This window comes from Carcharhinus amblyrhynchos, chromosome 7 (assembly GCF_965287045.1).
Source record: "Carcharhinus amblyrhynchos chromosome 7, sCarAmb.v2.hapA, whole genome shotgun sequence".
Lineage (NCBI taxonomy): Eukaryota > Metazoa > Chordata > Chondrichthyes > Carcharhiniformes > Carcharhinidae > Carcharhinus > Carcharhinus amblyrhynchos.
Genome location: NC_137330.1, coordinates 75,204,965 through 75,230,697, shown reverse-complemented (window position 1 = coordinate 75,230,697; position 25,733 = coordinate 75,204,965). Strand labels below are relative to the sequence as shown.

The 25,733-nt window shown below is 42.1% G+C and overlaps 1 protein-coding gene across 1 annotated transcript in view; it reads right to left on the bottom strand.

Moving 5' to 3' along the window:
• Window positions 1-25,733, bottom strand: part of clu (clusterin) — a 48,324-nt gene that overhangs the window by 3,061 nt on the left and 19,530 nt on the right. Inside the window, exons 3-7 of the mRNA XM_080192628.1 lie at window positions 25,424-25,572; window positions 19,475-19,639; window positions 13,864-14,251; window positions 11,246-11,374; window positions 6,933-7,153 (exon numbers count right to left, since the gene is read on the bottom strand). Coding sequence (XP_080048754.1) covers window positions 6,933-7,153; window positions 11,246-11,374; window positions 13,864-14,251; window positions 19,475-19,639; window positions 25,424-25,572 — 1,052 coding nt within the window. The remainder of the gene's footprint in view (window positions 1-6,932; window positions 7,154-11,245; window positions 11,375-13,863; window positions 14,252-19,474; window positions 19,640-25,423; window positions 25,573-25,733) is intronic.

The window sequence follows — 25,733 nt, the reverse complement described above, 5'->3', positions numbered from 1 at the left end:
TTCATCTTACTTAATTCTTCCATTGATTTCTGCTTATTGCTTTACACATATCTTACATACATTTCCTTAGTTCAGTATGAAGGAATTAAAATGTCTCGGGGTGGGGGGGGTGCCAAAGTGAGATTGGGGGGGACCTCTAGGTTCCCACAGAAAGCAAGGACCAATTTAGGTGCCTGGAGGTGGATTCCAGCAGGGCAGGGCTTGACAAGGTTCTCCCTGCATGGATGTGGCCTTGTACAGTGGCAGTTTTTGCCTGCAAGATTTAAAACAGTTGTTATCTATTGCAACCCGGTGATCTCTCAGGCTCCAATTGCCTGCTTACCATTTTTAACAGGGCAGCCAATTAAGGGCATGCTGTTGTGTAAAAAATACAATAAGTGACTGCTTTCCCCTTGGCTGTGGGTTCGGGAGCCAGTAACAGTCATGACCTCTTTCCCAACACTGAGGTAAAATCCTGCCCCAGAACTCATCAGCCACTTCTCTTTTTCCAAAGTGGCAGCCTTCATCCAAATGAAGGCTTTAACTTGGAGTTAAGAATAAATGAATGCAGCAATAAACATGGATAATATAGGCAAGAAAGGAGGTAAGGACAATTTGTTGCATCCATGCTCATTAGCAAATAATTCTAGATCATTTGGTTCTTCAACATTATTGTGCATGAATTTTATTGAGATGCAAATCAATTCTCAGCCTGCAAACCATGTTAACATACAGGAATTTCCTTTGTGACTAGACTGGGTTGTAATGCATGGCACAAACATTGACATAAAACACAAAAGGGATTGTTTTAAAATCAGTGACCACCTACTCCAATGAATCAATGAACTAATGCACCATCTGGTATGATAACGAAATTCTAAATGAAATGATTTCTATCAGAGCATTTGATCTTTGCTCCTCCCTCTGTGACTGGATCCTGAACTTCCTAACAAACAGACCACAATCAGTAAGGATAGGCATCAACATCTCCTCCACCATCACCCTCAACACTGGAGCCCCCCAAGGCTGTGTTCTCAGCTCTTTACTATGCTCCTTATACACCTATGAATGTGTGGCCTAATTTCACTCCCACTCGATTTTCAAGTTAGTTGACGACACCACCATAGTGGGTCGGACTTCAATCAATGACGAGACAAGTACAGGAATGAAATAGAGAATTGATGAACTGGTGTGGCGAGAATCATCTCTCCCTCAATGTCAACAAAACGAAGGAGATTGTCATCGACTTCAAGAAGCATTGAGGAGAACATGCTCCTGTCTACATCAATGGGAATGAAGTAGAAAGGATCGAGGGCTTCAAGTTTTTAGGTGTCCAGATCACCAACAACCTATCCTAACAACCCCCCATGCCAGCACTATAGTTAAAGTCCACCAACGCCTCTACTTTCTCAGAAGACTAAGGAAATTTGGCATGTCAACTACGACTCCCACCAACCTTTACAAATGCAACATAGAAAGCATTCTTTCTGAATGCATCACAGCTTGGTGTAGCTCCTGCTCTGCCCAAGACCACAAGAAACTAAGAGAGGTTATGAATGTAGCCCAATCCATCACGCAAACCAGCCTCCCATCCACTGAATCTGTCTACACTTCCTGCTGCCTCAGCAAAGCAGCCAGCATAATTAAGGACTCCACGCATCCCGGACAGTCTCTCTTCCGCCTTCTTCTATCAGGAAAAAGATACAAAAGTCTGAGGTCACAGACCAACCGACTCAAGAACTGCTGCTGTCAGACTTTTGAATGGACCTACCTTGCATTAAGTTGATCTTTTTCTACACCCCAGCTATGACTGTAACACTACATCCTACACTCTTGCCTTTCCTTCTCTATGAATGATATGTTCTGTCTGTATAGCGCGTACAAGACAATATATTTCACTGTGTGCTAATATACGTGACAATCATAAATCAAATCTCTGTACACCTGGAGTTAGGACGTGCAAAGTCAACCAAGACTGGCACTGCTGTTTGCTGTTCAGTGATCTCTGCTGGTTAATATACATTTGTGGGTGACCTTTGCCTGTGATGCCACCCTTCATAAAGTGGGCTTTAACTGAATTTTCACAGAATGATCACTTGAATGAAGTAGCAGAGGGCTACAACTGCCTGTGATGTGGAAAGTAACTCCTATGTTCGTCAATGCCTCCAGCAGAATTCAGAAAAAAAACTGAGATTAGTGAAATTAAAATCACAAAGTTGTTATTAATCTGTTTATCTGTCCCAATTTCAAAACTTTGTTAAATGCTTTCTTTCCTTTGAAAACAAACCTCAGAATATATTTTAATAAAAACGTCAATAAAAACAAAGGTCCTGAAAAGCTCAAGGTTCTTTTCTGTGGTCAATAACTCACCTCCTGACTCCTCAAAGCCTATCCTTTATCTATGAGGCACAAGTCAGGAGTACAATGGAATATTCTCCATTTGCCTGGATAAGTGCAGCTCCAATAGTACTCAACACTCAACAACACCATCTAAGACAAAGCAGCCCATTTGACTAGCACCCTATCCACCACCTTCAACCTTCACTCCCTCCACTGATGCACAGTGGCAGCAATGTGTACCATATACAAGACACCCTGCAACATCTCATCTGAGGCAGTACCTTCCGAACCTGTGACCTCTACTACCTAGGACAAGAGTAGCTTCTCTTCTTCTTGGGCAATCCCTCGGAGTCAAGGATGACTTGCTTCCATACTAAACATGAGTTCTCAGGGATTGAGGACTCAATGTGCAACCTAGTCTTTGTCAGAAATGGGGCAGACAGTGGTTAGAGGAGCAGCTGGGGTAGGCTGCCTGGGTTGCCACACGTTCCCGTCAATTCGACATGTGACTTCAGCTGGTTCTTGGCAATGAAAGTCAAGGTGTTCAGCTCCTTCCCAGAGATTTTTCTCTATTTCAGATGGTCTTGGACCAGGGAATTTCCAGGTGTCAGTAGGGATGCTACACTTTTTCAAGGAAGCTTTGAGGGTGTCATTGATGCATGTCTTCTGCCTGCCTGGGGCTCGCCTGCTATATCAAAGCCCTGAATACAGTGCTTGTTTTGCGAGTCTTGTATCAGGAATGCGGGCAACGTGACCTGCCTAGTGGTGCTGATCAGTGCCCAGACCCAGGTTCAATTTACAGCCTGGGTCACTGTCTGTGTAGAGTTTGCGCGTTCTTTCCGTGTCTGCGTGGGTTTCCTCTGGGTGCTCCAGTTTCCTCCCACAGTCCAAAGATGTGTGGGTTAGGTGGATTGGCCATGCTAAATTGTCCCTTAGTGTCAGGGGGATTAGCTAGGGTAAATGCATGGGGTTATGAGGATGGGGCCTGGGTGGGATTGTGGTGGGTGCAGACTCGATGGGCCAAATGGCCTCCTTCTGCACTGTAGATTTCTATGATTTTATAAACATGGTCAGGACTTCAATGCTGGGAATGTTGGCCTCAGCAAGAACACAAACATTGGTGCACATGATCTTGCAGGGGCAGTGCTGGTGGTACTTCTCCAGGGTTTTGAGGTGCCTACTGTAAATAATCCACATCTCTGAGCCAATTAGAAGGGTGAATATTACTGGTGCACTGTAAACCATGAGCTTTGCTCCAGGTCTGAGGTACACGTCTTCAAACACTCTTTCTCTCAAGTAACCAAAGGCTACATGGGTTCACTGAAGGCATTGTTAAATCTCACTGTCTGCCCATGTGACAGTTGGCTCCCAAGATATGGAAAGTGGTCTATGTTGTCTAAGGTCTCAGCATGGGTATTTCCTTTCTCAAGTAAGCAGGCCAAAACTGTACACCATAAGACCATATAACAATAAGACACAGGAGCAGAATTAGGCCACTCAGCCCATCGAGTCTGCTCCACCATTCAATCATGGCTGATATTTTTCTCATCCCCATTCTCCTGCCTTTTCCCCATAACCCCTGATCCCCTTACTAATCAAGGATCTATCTCTGCCTTAAAGACACTCAATGACCTGGCCTCCACAGCCCTCTGCAGCAAAGCGTTCCACAGATTCACCACTCGCTGGCCAAAGAAATTTCTCTCATCCTTGTTTTAAAGGATCACCCCTTTAGTCTGAAGTTGTACCTTCTGGCTCTCGTTTTTCCTACTAGTGGAAACATCCTCTCCACTTCCACTCTATCCAGGCATCACTGTATCCTGTAAATTTAAATAAGATCCTCCCCTCATCCTTCCAAACTCCAATGAGTACAGACCCAGACTCCTCAGCCATTCCTCACACAACAAGCTCTTCATTCCAGGGATCATTCTTGTGAACCTCCTCTGGACCCTTTCGAAGGCCAGCACATCCTTTTGTAGGTATGAGGCCCAAAACTGCTCACAATACTGAAAATGGGGTCTGACCAGAGCCTTACACAGCCTCAGAAGTACATCCCTGCTCTTGTATTCTAGCCCTCTCGACGTGAATGCTAATATTGCATTTGCCTTCCTACTGCCAACTGAACCTGCACATTAACCTTAAGAGAGTCTTGAACAAGGACTCCCAAATCCCTTTCTGATTTCCTAAGCATTTTCCCATTTAGAAAACAGTCTATGCCTCCATTTCTCCTTCCAAAGTGCATTACCTCAACTTTTCCAAATTGTATTCCATCTGCCACTTCTTTCCCCACCTCCTAACCTATCCAAGTCCTCTGCAGCCCCCCGCTTCCTCAATACTATCTGTCCCTCTGCATATCTTTGTATCATCTGCCAACTTAGCAACAGTACCTTCAGTTCCTTCTTCCAAATCGTTAATGTATATTGTGAAAAGTTGTGGTCACAGCACTGACCCCTGAGGCACACCAGCTGCCATCCTGAAAAAGACGCCTTTATCCCCACTCACTGCCTTCCGCCAGTCAGCCAATCCGCTATCCATACCAGGACCTTAATACCATGAACTCTTAACTTATTTAACAGTCTCCTATGCAGCACCTTGTCAAAGGCCTTTGACACAGTACTCCAGGTATGGCCTCACCAGCACCTCAAACAACTGCAACATAACCTCCCTGTTTTTAAACTCCATCCTTCTAGCAATGAAGGCCAAAGTTCTATTTGTCTTCTTAATTACCTGCGGCGCCAGTATACCAACCTTTTGTGACTTCTAACTACTCTCTAATAGAGGGAGTGCAGAACAAGGGAACATAACCTCAATATTAGATCTAAGTGAAGTAAACACTTCTTCACTCAAACAGTACTGAAATTCTGGAACATTTACTCCAAAAGGGTGTTGCCACTAGGTCAACTGAAAACATCTAAATTAAGATTTATCAATTTTGCTATATAATGGAATTAAAGGATATAGAACATGGGCAGGTAAGTGAAGCCAAAATTAATGGCTTTTGTGCCTAGCAATTTGTTTAAATACCTTAATTAAATATCTATTCATGTTCAGTATTACAACTCTCATGTAACACAGACATAACACACTGGTGAAGGCTAGGGAAGTATGATTGCAGTTGTTAAAAAGCAAGAACAACAGACTGGTGGAGTGAAAAATTAGGAGAGTATTTGGCACAGTGAGTTGACTGATAGGTAGTTGTAATGTTTGCTCCCTGTGTCTCTGCAAAGAGTTTTCAAGTGGAGAATCAGGGCATTACAACGAAGTTATAATTAATATTCCATTTCAACGTTCAGACCCTCCTGGATGTGATGAAATGAATGAGGGAAAGACCATTTACCTCTTAATTAATGGCTGCTATCTAAACTTTTCCTATTGTCATTAGAGTTATAATCTGTGCCATTGTGAAAGTGTAGACTTGTATCAAGTGATTTCTGAGAGGGTGGGCTGTTGCAGATTACAATGAAGCTCCCACACACTACATTATTTCTTGCAACAATGAAAAGTCTTCAAAATTCTGCAAATAGTATCTGCAGATGGCAGAATAACAGCGTCATTTCTCCCCCAATTTTCCAAAATGCCTACTTAGCTCTGAGGAAGTGGTGTTGGGCTAAGCAAGCATGATGTGTGACTTGAATGACAACTTAAGGGTGGTGGCATTCTCAAACATTTGCTATCCTTTTTTAAATTCACAAGTTTGGGGGACATTGTCAAAACAGCCTTGGTGGCATGCTGCAACGCAGATGGTACATACTACTGCCATTAAGCACTGGTGGTGGTTGGAGTGAATTTCGGATACCTCTAAAACAAGTAGCTGAGATAAATGGGAATAGTGTGGGAAGGTGGTATTAAAGTAGATGATCATCCATGATCTTATTGAATAGTGGAGCAGACTTGATAGGCAAAATGGCCTAGTCATGTTCCTATTTCTCATGTTCAAATATATTTAGAATTGCACTCATTCATGCCAAGTTGAAGAGTATTCTGTCGAATACCTGTCTTGTGCCTTGTCTGTCACACACCAAGTGGTTTTTTTATAGAACATCTGGAATACCTGCTCTTGTAATCATAATATTTGTGGTTGGTTCACTTAAGTTTTCACTCAATGATCATTCCTTCAGAATATTGATAAGGCGACATTCAACAATGGTAATGTTGTTGAAAACTGGGGGAGGTGGTTAGACTTCCTCTTGTTGGAGTTGGTCACTGTTAGTACATGTATAGCCTGAATGTTACTTCCCACTTATCAGCCCAAGCCTTAATTTTGTCCAGGTCTTGCTACATGCAAATAAAGAAGACTTCATTATCTGATAAATTATAAACGGTACTAGACACTGTGCAATCATCAGTTGACATCCCATCTTTGACCTTATAATGGAGGATAAGTCATTAATGAAGCAGATGAAGCTGACTGGGCCTTGGACAGAAGTTTTCTTTTTTGGCTCTTAGTCACACTATTTGATTCCTCAGCCCCTGTTTTGTTTTTGCTTTTAGGGATCAGAAAAATTATACTGATGTTTCAAGCATTTTGTTCTTTGTCGATAATACAACTTTTTTTTGGTCTTTGAGTTTTGAAAGGTTGAATATCCCTGTTATATGTATCTGCCCTACAAACTCACAGCTTTAACGTGAAACGATCCATCGGGGCTCTGTGTGTAATTTGCCAATTTAGACACCCATCCAAACTGTTTGTTCAGCGTCTCTAACTCCCTGGTGCTGTTTTCCATCTTATGCTGAAACTCTTTCATTAGATTATCGTATTTCTTTGTAAAATGCTCTGCCATTGACAAAGCCTCTTCAAACGCCTTTCGTAAAGGTTTGTGATTCACATCAAAACACTCTGAAATGAAGAGAAGAAAAACAAATGAGTCATAGAAAATTCCTAATCATTAAAATAACGTCATGTGGCTTATTATTAATAGATGGGTGACTGTTCACAATTCTACTATGTTAATATCCACTTTGGAAACTGTCTGGGTAAATGTCTGACGATAAGGCCCCCCTCTATAATAAGCAACTTTTGTTGTTCCAAATCTCGTGATTCTATGGCTTGAATTATCTTTCAAAGAAATTGCTAAATATTTGCCTACTTTCCGATTACACTGTTTTACAATAGGATGGGTCAGAATTGCTCCTGCAGTTTTAAAAAAGTGATTTGTTCAGTTAAAGCAAGGAAAATCACAGTTCAGGCCAGAATTTTCTTTTATAATAACTTATTTTCTACCCATTTACATTGCTTTTTCTAGTTTCAATGCATTCATTTTGATCTAACTTGCTTTTTTCTTAACCATTGCAACACCTAACTCTGACAGCAGAACTCTTTATCCTCTTCTCTATCTCATACTTATCTACATTAAATACAATAATGCTATTCACTTCAACAGCTTCTTTATACTTTAAACGTTTAAGTTTTCTTTATTTATGTTCTAACACATTACTTCCAAGTTCATCCATATATATGCAAGGATAATAGTTTAAAAATTTTGATATATGTAAATATCCAGGTTCCAGGGTGCAAATGGACACAATGAATTCTCACAAATTGCAATGAGAAGATGGTGCAGCTAATTCATACGAGTTGATGGATAAATGCTGGATGGGCTATTGGCTGAGCTCCCCTGCTCTTCTTCGAACTATATCATTAAACTATTTACATGCATCTGAGCAGGTAGGTTAGTCGCAGTTCTGTGATACTAAACTCTCAAAGATGACATCTCTAGGACACCATCACAATCCGTAACGTAAGAGACAAGGAATCCCGGAAAATGCCTTGATGATATGGTGGCAAATCGCCCACTGCGTGGAAGGCCCAAATGGTGGTACAATTCCTGGTATGCTTATTGACCTAGGCACCAGGATCAGCAAAATCCTCCTTACTAACATCTGGGGCCTTGTGCCAAAATTGGGAGAGCTGTCCCACAGACGAGTCAGGGAACAGCCTGACATAATCATACTCATGCCTCACAGAAACTGCAGGTTATGCTCATGCAGTTCAATCTCATTTCCCTGCACTTTCATCTAAAACAATATAGTGCAGGAAAATTGTGGCATTTAACATCAGGCGTCATCCAATTTTTTTTCCTATTGTATTACCACAAAACAGGTCCATAAATAAATATCAAAATAATAAATGGCTGGCTGTAGGATACTAATGCTTTGTGGTTCGCAGCTACTGCTCTAGAAATAATTCCTCCTGAGAGCAGAGTTTAGAGATTTGTTGTAAGGCATGGACTCCTGGGCTGAGAAAGAAAAGGTCCATGATGTTCTATGTAATTATCACTCCACATCACATCGCATTCAGGCTTCTGACTCAGATACATGAAAGATTTGAAATATAGCTTTTTGTTATTTTTATGATTTTGATATTTATCAAGGATCTTCAATTCTAAAGTGAATTTCTTTCCTCCCACTACTTAAAATGTATGGATGTGCTTAATTGGATGAAATGCAATCAGCAGCTATTACATGGACATAAATAGACAAGGAGAGCTGGTAATAATTTAGCAGACATACAATTTTGGTCAGAGCAATTTTTTTTCCTTGCATCTCCACCTATTTTGTGCAGCAAAGGCCACCACCCTGGCAATTCCTCATTATTGCACAAGAATTTAATTTAAGGTATTACAACATACATTTTAATGAGAAAGGAAAGGACTTGCATTGATATAGCAATAAATAATGACTAAATAATTTGTTTACAAGATATTGAAAGTTATGACGGGTAAATAGTGGCCAATAAACGCACATGCCTTGGCATGGCACACTGGTTAGTGCTGTTGCCTCATAGCACCAGGGACTCGGGTTCAATTGTGTGTAAGCACCTGGGTGATTGTGTAATGTTGCACGTTCTCCTCATGTCTGTGTGGGTTCTCTCCGGGTCCTCCGGTCTCCTCCCACAGACCAAAGGTGTGCAGGTTAGGTGGATTGGCCATGCTAAATTGCCCCTTAGTATCCCAAGGTGTGTAGGTTAGGGGGATTCGCAAGGTAATTATATGGTGTTACAAGAATAGGGCCTGAGTGAGATGCTCTGTCAGAGAGTTGGTGCAAACTCAATGAGCCAAAAGGCCTTCTTCTGCACAGTAGGGGTTCTATGATTCTATGAAGAAAATGCCCTTGGCTGTCTTCAAAAAGTGCCATGGGGTCTTTTACACTGACCTGAAAGAGCAGTGAGACCTTCACTTAACATCTCATTGAAAAATTCTATACTGCGATCATGTATCAGCCTGGCTAACACACTAAAGTCTCCAGAATGGGGTTTGTATTCATGACTCTGAGTCAGGAATGTGTCACTAAGCCAAAGATAATGCCTAAAGAAACATATGTTTGCTTAATCACCTGTGTGAAACAGGAAGGAGCATTTCAGTGTGTCCTAGTAGGCTTTGACTGCTGGCTAACAGCTGAATGTTGTTACTTTATAACTTCCTTGGAAAATAATTGGCAGCAAAGATGTACCAAAATATAAATTAAGCACGCTGTAAATATTTTCATCGAGGCTAGATCCAATAGACCATGGTTGTTAAGTGTCACAGGGATTCCCTTAGTCTCTCACCAGAGTTATGAGCGAATGCCACAGATTTTCAGAATTGAAATAGTCAGAGTCATAAGGCAGGATTTTATGGTGTCTCTCATCCCAAAACCATAAAATACTGCCCGAAGTCAACTGACCTTCCCACTGTCCGCCCCTCATCCATTCCAATTCCCGTGGCGGAGGGGCAGTAAAATTCCGGCCATAGAGTTTTACAGCTCAGAAAGAGGTCCTTCAGCCCACTGTGTCTGTGCCAGCCATCATGCACTTATCTATTCTAATCCCATTTCCCAGCACCTGGTCTGTAGCTGTTTATGCTATGGTGCTTCAAGTGCTCAACTAAATGCTTCTTAAAGGTTGTGAGGGTTCCAACCTCTATAACCATTTCAGGAATGAATTCCAGCCTCCCACCAAGATCTTGGTGAAAAGGTTTTTGCGCAAATCCTGTCTAAGTTTTCTGTCTCTTACCTTAAATCGATGCCCTCTGGTTACTGACCCCTTTACGAAGGGGAAATGTTTCTTCCTAACTACCCCTCAATCAGGTTCTCCCTCAGCCTTCTTTACTCGAAGGAAAACATCCTCAAACCAACCAGCCTCTCTTCATAGCTTAAACACTTCATCCCAGGCAACATCCTGGTGGATGGACCCTGTGGCGCCATGGTAGCGCCCCTACTGCTGGGCCAGAAGCCTCGGGTTCTGGACCAACACAAGGACTCGTTGGCCATGGCAAGAGAAATGAACATAGTTCATTGGGCTGATAATCAGCTCAGAAATCCTTCCACTACTATTTTCCAAAGGGTAAGAGACAATTTGGGTGTGAAGATGCACTATGCAAACAAACATCCTGGTGAATCTCCACTACACCCTTTTTAGTGCAATCACATCTTTCCTATAGTATGATAACCACAACTGCACACGCTACTCAAACTGTGGCCTAATGAGCATTTTATACTGCTCTATTATAACCTCCCTGCTCTTATATATGCCAAGGCCACTCATGGCAAGAATCCCAAATTTCTTCTTAACCACCGTGTCTACCTGTCCTACTGCCTTCAGACACCTTTGGACATGCACCCAAGGTCCCTTTGGTTTTTACTTCTTAGCATCCTACCATTCATTGTGTATTTCCTTGCATTCCTCCCAAAATGCATTGTCTGAAGCCCAGAAGGACTTTACTTGTGGTTCAATGTGAATTTAAATTGCTCACTGACTAATACAAAGCAGTGTTTGTAGCTCACAGAAAAATGTTTTTAAATTCTTGAAAATTTTTTAAAGGTGACAAAAGAAATAAATTGTCTCGTCAACTTCCACAAATAAATACAGGTCTTTTTTGTAGAAAAATTGACTTTTCTTAGTTTCTTTTCTAATCTTCTTTCACAATCTAATCACTGGAATGCTTCAATTTACCCAAGGACATAAGCTCCTTGCATTTCTCACACTTGTCTGAAAGTTTCATGCACCCGGAGGAATTCCGACGTATTTCTCGGCAGATGAGTTGATCCTGTCCGTCTGTTGAATTTGTCATGTTTTGTCCACCTGTTAAAAATGGAATCAAACCTTTAATAAAAAACAAAAGAGAGTTGCATGGGAATAAGTTCAAATCATCTGAGTTATTAAATGTGTATACAGCACAGAAACATGTCATTCAGCCCAAGAGGTCGATGCTGATGTTTTCCTGCTATCCTTTACCTAACCCCATCAACACATCCTTCCTCCTCATGTGCTTATCTAACTTTCCTTTGAATTCGACATAACTACTCCTCGTGGTAGGAAATTCAACATTCAAACAACTTTCTGGGTGAAAAAACACTTCTTTTGAATTCCCTTTTGGATTTACATCTATGGTGCCTAGTTATGGTGGCACATGCAAGTGGAAACATCTTTTCTATGCCTACCCTATCAGTCCTTTACAAACCTTGAAGACCTCTGTCAGGTCACTCTTCAAATTTCTTTCCAGAGAAAACAGCCTATTTCAGTCTGTCCCGAAAGGTACAATCAACTCTCAGTTCCGGTATAATTTTAATCTCTTTTTCACCTTCTCCAGTGCCTCAAAATCTTTTTTATTATATGGTTCCCAACTCTTCATAGGACTACAAAAAGTGTCATCTAGTTAAGATTCCACACAAATTTATTCCATTCCTGTAGAAATTAACCCAGTATTTTGTTTGCTTTTCTCAATTACCTGCATTACATTTTTTAGATGTTTATTTTCTAAGGAGTATGTTCCCTTCTTTTTTAAAAGATTTGTTCATGGGATATTGGTGTTACTGGCTAGACCTATTCCCAACTATTGCCTTCTTGAATCACTGCAATCCATGCATTGTAGATATACCACAGTGTGGTTAGGAAGGGAGTGACAGGGAATTGAAGCAGTGAAGGAATGGAAAATAGTTCCAAATCAGGATGCTGTACATCCAGGAGTGGAACTTGCAGGTGGTGGTATTCTCAGGCCCCTGCTGCTCATGTCTATCTAATTGGGAGAGGTCATAAGTTTGGAAGGTGCTGTTGAAGGATCCTTAGTGAGTTGCTGCAGTGCATCTTGTAGATGGTATCCACTGCTGCCACTGTACAATCAGTGGTGGAGGGAGTGAATCTTTAAGGTGGTGGATGGACTGATAAATGGCAAGTAACATTCGTGTCACACAAGTGCCAGGCAAATGACCATCTCCAACAACAGAGAATCTAATCATCTTCCCATGACATTCAATGGCATCACCATCACTGAATACCCCCCACCCCCCATCAACAACCTGGGGGGGGGGGGGGGGGGGGGCAGAGCCTGGGAATTCTGCAGTAAGTAACTCATCTCCTGACTCCTCAAAGCCCGTCCACCACCCACAAGGCACAAGTCAGGAGTGTGATGGAGTACTCGCCGCCTTCCTGGATGAGTACAGCTGCAACCACAGTCAAGAAGCTCTATGCCATCCAGGACAAAGCAGCCTGCTTGATCGACCAACTCATCCGCCATCTTAAACATTCATTCTCTCCACCACTCACACAACGTGGCAGCAATGTGTACCATATACAAGATGCACTGCTGAAACTTACCTAGTCTCGTTCAATAATAGCTTTCAAATCCACAACTTCTACTGCCCAGAATGACAAGGGCAGCAGATAGATGAGAATACCACCACCTTAAAGTCCTCCTCCAAGTCGCACACCACACTGACTTGGAAAATTATTGTTGTTCCTTCACTGTCACTGGGTCAAAATCCGAGAACTCCCTTACCAACAGTGCTCTGAGTGTACCTATAGCACATGTACTGCAGGAGTTCAAGAAAGCAGTCAACAACACCTTCTCAAGGACAATTAGGGATGGAGAATAAATGCTGGCCTGGCTAGCACATCCCATGAAAGAACTAAAACTTACCTGCAGCATAAGAGGACCAAGTCATCAAATGTAAAGATGGTCTGACTGATCTTTCATGTGCTTTTGTACTTTAGCGACGCACCAAGCTCTAGTTGGTCACATTCACCTCTGAATTTTGATGACACCTCAGCAAAATTCCTTATTACAGTACATTAACATTTCAATGTAGGTAATTTTTGATCAATTTGAAATGGGGCGAAACTTCTGCCTGACCCTTACAAAACAGAAGATGGAAAGAGTTGGAGATTCCTTACACTAGGAGTTCCCACTTCTGAGGCTCACTCAGGGTTCTGTAGAAAACAGAATAACCATTTAAGGGTTCCTTTACATGCAGATACTCCAAGAGGACCATTTTCTGATATTTAACAAGCTCAGACAAATCCAGGAAATTCAGCCCTACTCAACAGGTTAAGGACATGTCAATGACTGCATGGATTAGGCACAGTCTTATTTTCTAACTCCGTGGAAAGGTCAGATTTAATTAAGTTGACAGGTAGCTAAGTATTTGCTGGAGGGAGTTGCAAGGTATCATTCTGAAACTGAAACTGAGTGCTTAACAGGTCATTCCCACACCCACACCCTTATACCTTCTTACCTACATAAGAACATAAGAAATAGGAGCAGAAGTAGGCCATCTAGCCCCTCGAGATCTTACCTATCTCATGATGCATTCCCCTATCTATTTCAGCATCATGCATAAGTTTGTGGAGTCTCTCAAACATCCGCTGAGTCATCGTGAAGAAAGAGGAAAGCATCCCATGACTGTCGAACATGGAAGGTTTAAAAGGGGAAAAGGATGAATCTGGAAACAAAGAAAATGGCTTCGGGAAAATTCCAAAGTTGCCGAAGGGACGATCAATCAGTCTATCTGTTCCATCAAAGGCTTTCATACTTTCTTTGAACATTTCATCGATGTCTTCATACTGTCGTTCAACAGATTCGAACTGTGCACCCTGCTCTGTGTTCTTTTCAAGCAGTGAGTTGAACTTATTCCCATTGAGCCATACAGAAAACAGTGGAGTATCATTAAAGAACCTTTCTACCTGTTGAAAAAAATAGGTGGTTTAGATTCCAAGGTTCGATGGTGAAAAACGTTATGAAAGATTTACAGCAAAACTTTAGTATTGATTCACAACCTGCCTCTTATTTCAAATAAGCTGGCTTGCTAAATGAAAACATGAGAATTATATTCAGTGATTTTGGCACTGTTACCTGTTTTCAGCAAGCCCATGGATGTCTTACAACCAAAACAATTGTGCACATGTGTAGTAACAATTGTTGTCATTATTTATGGATGAGATTCTACTAATTTATGTTCTTCTGAAAATAAATGATTCTGAATGTCAGAAAATTCTTATTTACAGAAGATACATATTGTATAATTTACTCACATTGTTATCATACTCACAGACCTTGCAATTGCATCAGTCTTAACTAGATACAGACAAACAAGGTCCTGATAGTTCAACAGAAAGAGTTGTTTGGGACTGAATCATTTTGACCAGAAACTATATTTAGTAATAAGAAAGAAAATTAGCCACAGTTCTTGCTACTGATCACTGTTGTGTTTGTGTAAGTGAATATTAGATGAGGCCAGGATCAGGGATGGCTGTCACATTCTCTTCAGTCAAATTTGCTTGCTGAAATCCTATAGTTAGGCTCACATGTGAAGGAAGGCAGGTGGGCATAAACTGTGGGGAATAAGAGGAGCAGGGACAAAGACATATCCCAAAAGTTAAGGGTGGGATTTATCCGCCTTGCTGCGCTGGTCGAGCAGCATGGTGGTTCGCGCCCAATTTCTCGCCTCTCGGGATATTGCCGGCTGTGTTCTGCCGCTGAAATCAGCCTTGTGCCCTTCCCAGGCACGAAGCTGATTTAAATAGCCTGGGAAACAATAGTCCGGACTCATAAGAACATAAGAAATAGGAGCAGGAGTAGGCCATCTAGCCCTTCGAGCCTGCTCCGCCATTCAATAAGATCATGGCTGATCTGTCGTGGCTCAGTTCCACATTCCCGCCCTCTCCCCATAACCCTTAATCCCCTCTATCAAAAACCCATCAACCTGCGTCTTAAATATATTTAGCGAGGCAGCCTCCACCACTTCAACGGGCAGAGAATTCCAGCGATTCACCACCCTTTGAGTGAAGAAGTTCCTCCTCAACTCCGTTCTAAACCGCCCCCCCCCCTTTATCTTGAGGCTGTGCCCCCTAGTCCTACTGTCCTTTCTGAGTGGGAAGAGTCTCTCCACCTCTATCCTATCCATCCCATTCATCATCTTATACGTCTCAATGAGATCTCCCCTCATTCTTCTAAACGCTAACGAGTACAAGCCTAGTTTATTCAGCCTCTCCTCATAGCTCAACCCCCTCAACTCCGGTATCAGCCTAGTAAACCTCCTCTGCACTCCCTCCAAGGCCAAAATATCCTTGCGTAAGTGCGGCGACCAAAACTGCACACAGTACTCCAGCTGCGGCCTCACCAATGCCCTATACAGCTGTAGCACTTACCTTTCTGACTCACTTACCTTTCCCACTTCACTGGTCGAGATCCTCACCAGCAAGGATGATAGATGGTTCCCACCAACAGGGACCTTGCCGGTGAGACCGGAAGCCATTGAAGCCTCCCTTTACCTTGCTGGAAAAACGGGTGAGAAGTTCCGAGGACATTTTCACCTGAATATGTATTATCTTTTCTCCAGACTCTGGTGGGTCTTTAGCGCTGATGGATCAGGACATGCCCCAGACTATGATGTCTGATAAGTATGATTCGGTGAGTGTGACTTTGTCATGTTGTTCCTTGGCTAATCTACAGTGCGTTCCTTACAAATTGGCCAGCTCATTCTTTGTCATGCTCATTCGGCACTTAGATTTTTTGGTAAGATCGCCCCTTTTATCTTTTACTTTACTGTGACTGTTTATACCTGAGTAGCTTCTCAATTATAACAACAGCAAAACATTTCTATTTATATCGCACCATTAACACAATGAGGCACCTTGAGATGCTTCACAGCAGTCCCTCGTTTTCAGAATGTCGTCCACTCAGGGTCACAAGGTTCTGCCATATATTCATAGACTGAATAGGCAGGTTCTGGGCACATGAGGCAGGATGTCCCATGAGGCAATGGGATCTGAAGTGCAGGATTTGTTTCCTTTTCTTTCCTTCCCTGCCACTGCTCTGCCTCAACATTAAGGCATTTGTCTCAAACCTTTATGGATGAGTTTCCATTACGTTGAACAATTGGTAGCAAATTTCTCCTAGCCCTTAATGCCAATACATGTTTCAAAAGGTGGTTTCTGAATGTCTTTGAAGCATTTTCTTTGCCGATCCCTGAAACATTGGTCACCTGACAGGGGTAATTCTTTTCAACCATCTTGACTCAACGTCCAATTCACAAGGGCAAAATATGACACAGACACATGAAGGAGAGAGCAAGGTTGGAAGGTGAAGAGACAAAGGGAGGGAATTCCAGAACTTGAGGCCTAGGCAACTGAAGACATGGCCACCAATGAAGAAATTATATGTGGGAATGCACAAGAGGCCAGAATTAGAGGGGAGCAGATATCTTGGAGGACTGTGGGGCTCAAGGAGAATACAGAGATAGGGGCAAGGCCAGAGAGGGATTGTGATGTTTCTTGACCAAGATCTAGTGTAGGCTGGTGGGGCTCAGAGCTTGCTGCGAGTTAAGATAAGGATAGCAGAGTTTTGGATGACCTCAAATTTCCAAAGGGTAGAATGTGGGAGACCCAGCAGGAATAGTCAAGTTTAGAAATAACAAAGACATGAATGAGGATTGCAGCAGAATGTGAGCAGAGACAGGAATGATGTAAGAGAGGTGAAAGTAATGATAGCTTAGTTGTAGTGATCGAGGTCGGAAGCTCAACTTAGGATCAAATGTGACATCAAGATTGCAAACAGCTTGGTTTAATTTCAGACTGCTGCTAGTGAAAGGGATAACAGTTGATCATCAGGGAATGGAGCAGGGATCAAAACAATGGTAAATGCTTTCCCAATATTTAATTGGAGCAAATTTCTGCTCATCCAGTACTAGAAGTCAGATAAGTAATCTGATAATTTACAGATATGCAGTCTGGTATTTTATCAATTTTGGAGGAGTCAAGAGAGGCAGTGATGAAGAAAGGCAGAGTTGGGTAAGTGAAATCTAACGCTATGCTATCACAGAAGGTAACAGAAGTCAAATGTTGGACTGGAGTCACAAACAGCTCAGACTGGATAGTGGGTGAAATTTCCTTCTCTGAAACACATTAGTGAAGCAATTGGATTTTTAACAATAGCCTGTTGTTAGGTTTGTCATGGCCATACACAATTTAACAACAATTCGATCTTGCAGTTTGCCGTGGTTGGTTATCAATTCATGACCTCTGTACTGGTGTACTCACCAACCACAGCACCAGCGTACTCACCAACATATTGGAAGACCTTTGCAATTTGTTGGAGCATACATAACTTCAAGACATTAGTGTGAAATATTGGTCTTTGGCAATTGGGAGTGAGTTGGGCAGGATTTAGTGAGAAAAGTAAGGAACTGTGCATTTTCGTTTGAAGTCTGAGGTCAGCAAGATTGGCCATTATTCCTATGGCCTGTTCTCTACAAGACTGGTGAAGCCATCTGTTTAAATTAAAGAGGGTATTCCTGACATTGAGTAGATGTGCTGGTCCTTTTCAGCACACTTATTACATCTTTGGAACTGATTTGGGATTGGAATTGGAAGTGGGTTTTCAAATTACAAAATTATAACTTCCTCATTATAAAGGATTTTACCATGTTGATGTCTGGTCCCAAGAGGCATAGGGGTTTGAGGGGGTGGTGGGTGCAGCATGAGGAGGATCCTTTGCACTTATCTTGTGAAAGGTCTCCTCATACAGTGTATAGTCCATGACACCTCAGAGGCCGTGAATCATGACTTATTGAAAAGCTCACTTGAATCCATGAAAATTACGGGGGACTAGGGACAGCCGGGTTGGAAGAGCAGGGTTAGGGGCTATTGACCAAAACAAGCCACACCCTTAAAAGTAACTCCTGAAAATTGGGAACCTTGAGAATGGGGTCAGTGATGCCAGAACTGAGTCCTGGATGCCATTTTTAAAGGGCTCCCAAGCCATCATGTTGCAGGGAAAATGCAGCCCTTGGTATTTACTTGGGAACTTTAGAGTAGGTCTTTTTATTATTGATTTAACAGGATGTTGAGGGCTTTTGGCTGGTGATCTCCCATCAACAGTAAAAATGTCCTGTTCTCAGTGGGCCAGCAACATTGCTGCAAACCAAAGCAGCCTACCACAAACTTCAATTTCCTGCTGCTTGTGTCAACACTTGTCTTGCCCATGTTGAGAATGCCAACAGCCCAGGACAGAAAATACAAATAAATTCTAAAAATAATGTGAATTCTACTTTCTCAATTTACAATTTGACACTTCATCTGTCTGATTCTGCCAGAGGTGGGTTAATTCATTCATTACTGTGCATCACCAAGCAATATTTGTTTCGTGCTTGGCATTTTTAATCTTTAATCAATTTTATTTAGTTGAGCATTTTCTAAACTTTGTTGCATTACATAGGATTGTGTAGAACCTAGGGCACAGAAACAGGCTGTGGCACCTAATCAGTTCACTTATGCTCCATAATTGAACATCCTCCCATCATTCCTCATCTAAATCTACCTTTGTAACCCTCCATTCCATCTCCATTATATGTTTGTCCAGCTTCCCCTGAAGTGCACCTAATCTATTTGCTTCAGCCACTCCCTGTGGTAGTGAGTTCCACATTCTTACCTCTTTTGATAAAAAAAAGTTTCTTCCAAATGCCCTGTTGGATTTCTTGTTGATTGTCTTATATTGATGACCTCTAGTTATGCCCTTCCCCACAACCGGAAACATTCTCTTTAAAACCATGCTTTCAAAACTTCTAATAATTTTAAAGATCACCCATCAGCCTTATTTTTTTGCAAGAAAAGAGACCCAGTTCATGAGTCCTTTTCAGATATGGATGCATTGTTATTGGTATACGCTGTTACCCTCAGTATCTAAGTAGATTTTATGTAGACAGGCAGTCTGCAGTAGAAAAAGTCAATTAAAAAAAAATCAGAGACTCACAACTCTGATTAAATTTGGTTTCTTCCAAACAACAACTTGCACCTTAAAGTACCTCTTACCGAGCAAAATGTCCCAAGCCATTTAACAAGAATGTTATCAATAAACATTTGATAAGCAACAATAATCTTACAGATCTCTTAGAGTATTACAGTACTTACGTCTTTTTCAACCACACCAAAACCTCTTCTGCAAACTCTTGAGTAGAATCGTGTGCACGTTTGCTTCAAGCATGGCTTGCACTCTTCCCAAAGGGCCTCCTTTGACTGACATTGCTCAGCATCAGTCATCTTTTTCTGAGCATCTTTAGCAGCTACCAGAGCTTCCTGGTTAACATTTGAAAACAATCATTTAGCAGTTTTGACATTGCACAGTGCATATAAGATTAAGTCCAAGTATAATTCTCTCATTATTTTCTACAGATGCTGCCTGCCCTGCTGAGCACTTGGAGCATTTTCTGTCTTTACTTCAGATTTCCAGCACTCATTGTTGTACCAATTTAGTTTCACGCTTTTGTCCATGTGAGGGATGTTAGTAGCAGGTGATTTTGTACATTTGACTTCAGTGTAAGGATCAAGTTCTTTCACTTCACATTACACAAATTAGCTGCAGATTAAATTTCTTCCTTTCAACACACAATGTGCATTAGCCCCAGCCTAAGGTAACTATCCATTTACTATCAATGTACCAGTGTTTCAATTGCCACTTGATTCATTTTACTGCCTTTTCAAAGTAGGACTGTACTCATTTATAGGCTACTATACTGTGTTTTCATTTTCCCAAGGAAATAGGTTGAGATGATATTTCCTTTCTTTCAGAGCTCTGAAGAAGTCACACAGTCTCGAACAATTAACTTTGTTTCTTCCTCCACAGACGTTGCCAGTCTTGCACAGCTTTTCCAATGTTTTCTTTTTTTATTTCAGATTTCCAGCATCTGCAGTATTTTGCTTTCACTCTAATGATATTGATAAATAGGAAAAATTGATAATCCAGAGGTTTTTTTTTAAATCATTCATGGGACATGTGCGTCACTGGCTGGCCAGCATTTATTGCTCATCCCTAGTTGTCCTTGGAGAGCAGTTGAGAGTCAACCACATTGCTGTGGCTCGGGAGTCGCATGTAGGTAAGGACAGCAGATTTCCTTCCTAAAGGGCATTAGTGAACCAGATGGGTTTTTCTGACAATCGACAATGGGTTCATAGTCATCAGTAGATCCTTAATTCCAGATATTTTTTATTGAATTCAAATTTCACCATCTGCCGTGGCAGGATTTGAACTCGGGTCCCCAAAGCATTAGCTGAGTTTCTGGTTTGATAGTCTGGCAATAATACCATTAGGCCATTGCCTCCCCAGCCAAACAGGATGATGGAAATGTGAAGGTAAGAAAGGGACTGCTGGTCAGACAAAAGATTTTTCCCTTATCCACTGCAGGGATGAAATAATGAGCTAAAGGTGCTGTTTCTAATATGGAAACAACATAAAAGTATGGATGGAAAATCATGAGCTTTGGATCAGCTGCCATTATGTGCCTCACTGGACATGTCCAAAATATAAATTACCCCCTTAAAATCACTGAGTAGAAATACTTCATATGAAGGAGGAATTTCAGCTGCCTAGGGTCACTTTAATAACAGAGGACATGCAGTTTGTGAGGCCAAGAATGGTCATTGATTTAATGGCTCCATCTTAGCTCTTCAGCAAAGAGATGATCATTGTTGATTAGATTTCAGAAGACAGAAAGCAACTCTGAGGATGAAATGAGCCTTTGCCCTGTTCCGAATGCTGAACTTTACAAGATGGTAATATTCTAAAATGCTGCCTTTAAATTAAGGTAAAATTGAGAATTCTAGAAGCATCTCAACTTGAGGATACTCTTACATTGTAAGTAAAAAAAAAAGACTCTCTAGAGACAGAGAGAAAGCAGACACTGTTAAGTCACTGTCTGTGTGGAGCTTGCACGTTCACCCCACGTCTAGGACTAGAGGGCATAGCCTCAAGATAAAGGGGGGGCAGTTTAGAATGGAGTTGAGGAGGAACTTCTTCACTCAAAGGGTGGTGGATCTCTGGAATTCTCTGCCCGTTGAAGTGGTGGAGGCTGCCTCGCTAAATATTTTTAAGAGGCGGGTTGATAGGTTTTTGATAGGCAAGGGGATTAAGGGTTATGGGGAGAGGGCGGGAATGTGGAACTGAGCCACGACAGATCAGCCATGATCTTACTGAATGGCGGGGCAGGCTCGAAGGGCTAGATGGCCTACTCCTGCTCCTATTTCTTATGTGCTGTGTGGGTTTCCTTCAGGTGCTCTGGTTTCCTTCCATGGTCCAAAGATGTGCGGGTTAGGTTGATTGGCCACGCTAAATTGACCGTGGTGTCAGGGGGATTAGTAGGGCAACTATGTGGGCTTACAAGAATAGGGCCTGGGTGGGATTGTGATCAGCACAGACTCAATTGACCAAATGGCCTCCTTCTGCACTCTAGGGATTCTATGATTCATCAAAGCAGCCACTGTTGTGAGAAGTGGAGAAGGACTATTTTTTGTTAACAGCCAAAAAGGATGCTTATCACAGTTGGTTTTCTGTTCGAAAAGGAAATGGACAGAACCAGATGGGACCTTGGAGATTTAAGGAGCATGGTATCGCCCCGGTGAGCCTTATTGGTGAAGCATGGATCTGGAAGGCTCATGCTGAGTGGAATGACTTTCAAAGGACACTAAAAGTTTCTATCTAGCATGCCAGGAAGAAACATATTGGAGAACCAGGAGTAATTTTGGGCTTGTTTCTGTAATGCCAGAAGTGAGGTACATAGTGAAGAGGGTTGTAAGCTGTATCTTGATTGCATTAGTCAGTTAACCTGAAAGCTCCTTTTCTTTAGTTTGGTGTTACAGTTCAGTTTAGTAATGTTGGATCTAGGTTAATTTTAATTGTCACAGTAAAAGTCTTAAAACATAACGTTTTATTCTGTTATTTTTATAGCTTGCTAAGAAAACCAGATTTTTGATCAATAAGGGAATAAAGAGTTATGGGATAAGGCAGAAGTGGAGTTGAGGATTATCATATCAGATTCTGTCATGATCCCACTGAATGATGGAGCAGATTCCATAAGCTGAATGGCCGACTTCTGCTTCTACGTCTCATGGTCATTCATCTCATTTAAAAAGCTATTGGGCTCCATGGTAACAGCTGCTAGTGTAAAACAGGTGATCATGAATCAACAACTCATTTTACATGCTACCCAAACTTCTTTTCCATTGAATCTGGATATAAAGTAAGTTATCAATTCACTATAAACCCAATTCACACTACTGCTGAACATAAATTTGTCATCTGCCGTATTTTTTAAGGAACTGGAAGAAACAAGAATATAGATTTAAGTAATGTTAATATAATAATTCTTAAATATGGAGATGCTGGTATTGGACTGGAGAAGGCACAGTCAGAAGTCTGCACCTGTAAAATCTTGATTACCTATTAAGTTTTGCATTCCAGCCATTATCTTGTATTTGAGTCTGTGTTTATATATGCCCTGTTTGTGAACCCAATTCTTCACTCACCTGATGAAGGAGGAGTGCTCTGAAAGCTTGTGCTACCAAATAAACCTGTTGGACTTTAACCTGGTGTTGTGAGACTTGTTACTGTAACATTACTTAAATAAATGAGTTAATGCTAGTTATAAAATAACTTCCATTAGAAAGGTTAGGTTAAGGTGATCTTTATTTCACTGAAAGGTTTAGAACAGTGCTTTCCAAATCTTTTCTGTTGTGACCTATTTTTGTGCTTCACACTTGTTTCAAACCTAGAACAAAAATTGTAGGGTGTGGTGGAGAGAGCTGTTGAGCTGCTTGGTGGTTAAAACAGCAGAGATACAGGAACAAAAAATATCAAAATCATCTACCATTTTGCAGGCTCTGTTGTTGTCACTGATCAGGTCTCAGAGTCTGTTTGATTATTTTATGAGCCCATTTGAAAAACTGCGTACATTCAAAGGGCAGCTAATCCCAGGACTGTCAAATCTCAAGATCCATTCCCTCGCCTCCATTGTTGCCTCATAGCTCACGACCCATGACCCAAGAGGGGGTTGCGACCCACAGTTTTGAGCGCCTGGTTTAGAATCATTCAGCCATTGCGTGGTCTCTCAATCTGAACCCTGAAGAGTGCACCATTTCAGATGTTAAGAAACAAATGGATAGTGAAATCAGCAGCAAAAGACTGGATAGGGTTGAGTGCATTTACTTATTTGCAAAAAGGCAAAATAAAACTACTCATGCTGGAAACCTGAAATTAAAGAAACCTCTGGAAATGCTCAGCAGGTCTGGCAGGTTACACATGTGGAGAAACAGAAATAATGTGCTCGATTCTCTCATCGCAACCCGCAATTTTTCTGGGAGAATTGCTGTTTCGGGCATTTTCTGGGATTTGCGCACACACCAGGAACACATCTCCCAGAGCTGGTGAACAGTCAGAGTCCAGACTACGCTGGAAACCGGTGGGAAGACAGGTAAGTCATCTGAATTTTTTAAAATGTAGTTTAAACATGTTTTGCATGTCATTATCAGGAACTTGCTGGTCCTGATAGAATCTCCCACCCCGCCAGGGGTTTAGAGTAGCTCCCCACAGCTGGGGGACTAGCAGGAGACCCTGCCGAAATGTAGGGGGAGCAATTGGGGCCTACTAGGGGGTCAGGGAGGAGGGTGGAGTTGTGCCCCCCTGGTCATGGGCACCCTGGCAGTGCCAGCCTGTGTACCTGGCACTGCCCAAGAGGCAAAGTGCCCACACCCAGGGGACACTTTGGCACTGCTCACAGGGCTCCAGACAGTGCCAAGGGATCAGGGCCTAGGGGTGATTGGTGGGGGTAGGAGCCCATTGCCACTCTGCATGGGAATTGGTGTGGGCTGGAGGGAGGCCAGCGACTGGGGCAGGCCACAGGGGGGTGGCGGGGAGGGGGAGGGGAGAGGTCAGGGCTGGCCCAGGAATTGTGGGGCCTGTGATTGGGCAGTGAGGGGGGAGGAGTGGAGGGGCAGCACTGTGGGGGTCCCGGGCTGGCCAGCAAACGGGGAGTTTGACAGATCGGGACCACTGCACATGTGCAGAGTTCCAGAACTGTCAAACGCTGGCACAAATAGCATCCCCCCCCCACCTCCCCCACAACCCCTGGGATTTTTAATGAGATTCACGATTGTGATCTCTGCAGTGCACAGAGTGCAGAGATTCAAGTGTGAAGATGCATTGAAAAAAAAATGAACTAGAACAGTTTTCCCCACCAATTCAGCGCTTTTGTGAGAACCGCCACAACATTTCAGTCTTTCCCCACTGATGGTGCCAGCCCTACTGAGTATTTCCAACATTTCCTGTTTCTATCACAATATCCCTGTTCTCAAAACCCAAAGGGGGTGATTTCTCACAGGAATTCATCAACCTATCCACCGTAAGTTTGACTGACAAGCCATGGAAACAACAACTTGCATTTTTGTAGGGCTTTTCACATTGTAGGATGTTCCACTTGCTTCACGAAAATGTTATTACACAAAATGTGACACTGAGCTGCTTAAACAATTTTAGTTCAGGTTACAAAATGCTTGGTAAAAAAAGAAATTCCAAGGAATGTCTAAAAGGGAAAAGAGAGGTAAAGAGTTGGAGAACATTAGGGAGGAACTCCACAGTTTTGCATCTTGGCAGGTGAAGGAATGTCTGGTATGGCCAGCTTAAATATATTGGATTGCACAAGAAGCTGGAGTTGGTGGACAGCAGGGCTACTGAAATCCCTGGAAAAAAAGAGGATATGATAATAATGCCATATTTCCAAGGTTTCTTCTGTTGCCATGAGAATGGACAAACAGGAACTTCATGTTTATAATTCACAGAAATGCTTTCACGCTTACATTCAATGATCCATGTTCATATTTGTGCATATGTACAACATTTTTCACTGAGATTAGACTGAACTTGAACCTTGATCTTATCCTAACCTGCCTGGTTTTACATTCCATTGAATTTGATGGCGTGTACAACAGGAGTCCAACCCAAACTCACCCATTCCCATGGGGGAGGTTGAGTTAAAATTGGAGCCATTGTAAAAGTAATACAACCACAGAAACCAGGAGAACATTGCGCAATACCTCCTTTTGCTTGCTGGTTTGTTCCAAAAGCCGTAGATAGTCCTGGTGTTGTTGATCACTTTTATCAGCAATAGATTTCATCAGCTTTGCTCCATTGATAGCATTTTCGATTTGTTTATTTATATATTTCTGTCCATCCATTGACATCTCTGTAAAAATACAATTCAGCATTAGCTCAAAATTATATAGGTCTCCCCTTATTGCAACAAGCTGCCTTGCTTCCCCCTCCCCAGTGTACTCATTTTTCTCTCTTACCCTTCCTTCTTGAAATATAATGAGTCACTACCATATATATCAATTCTCACGAGTG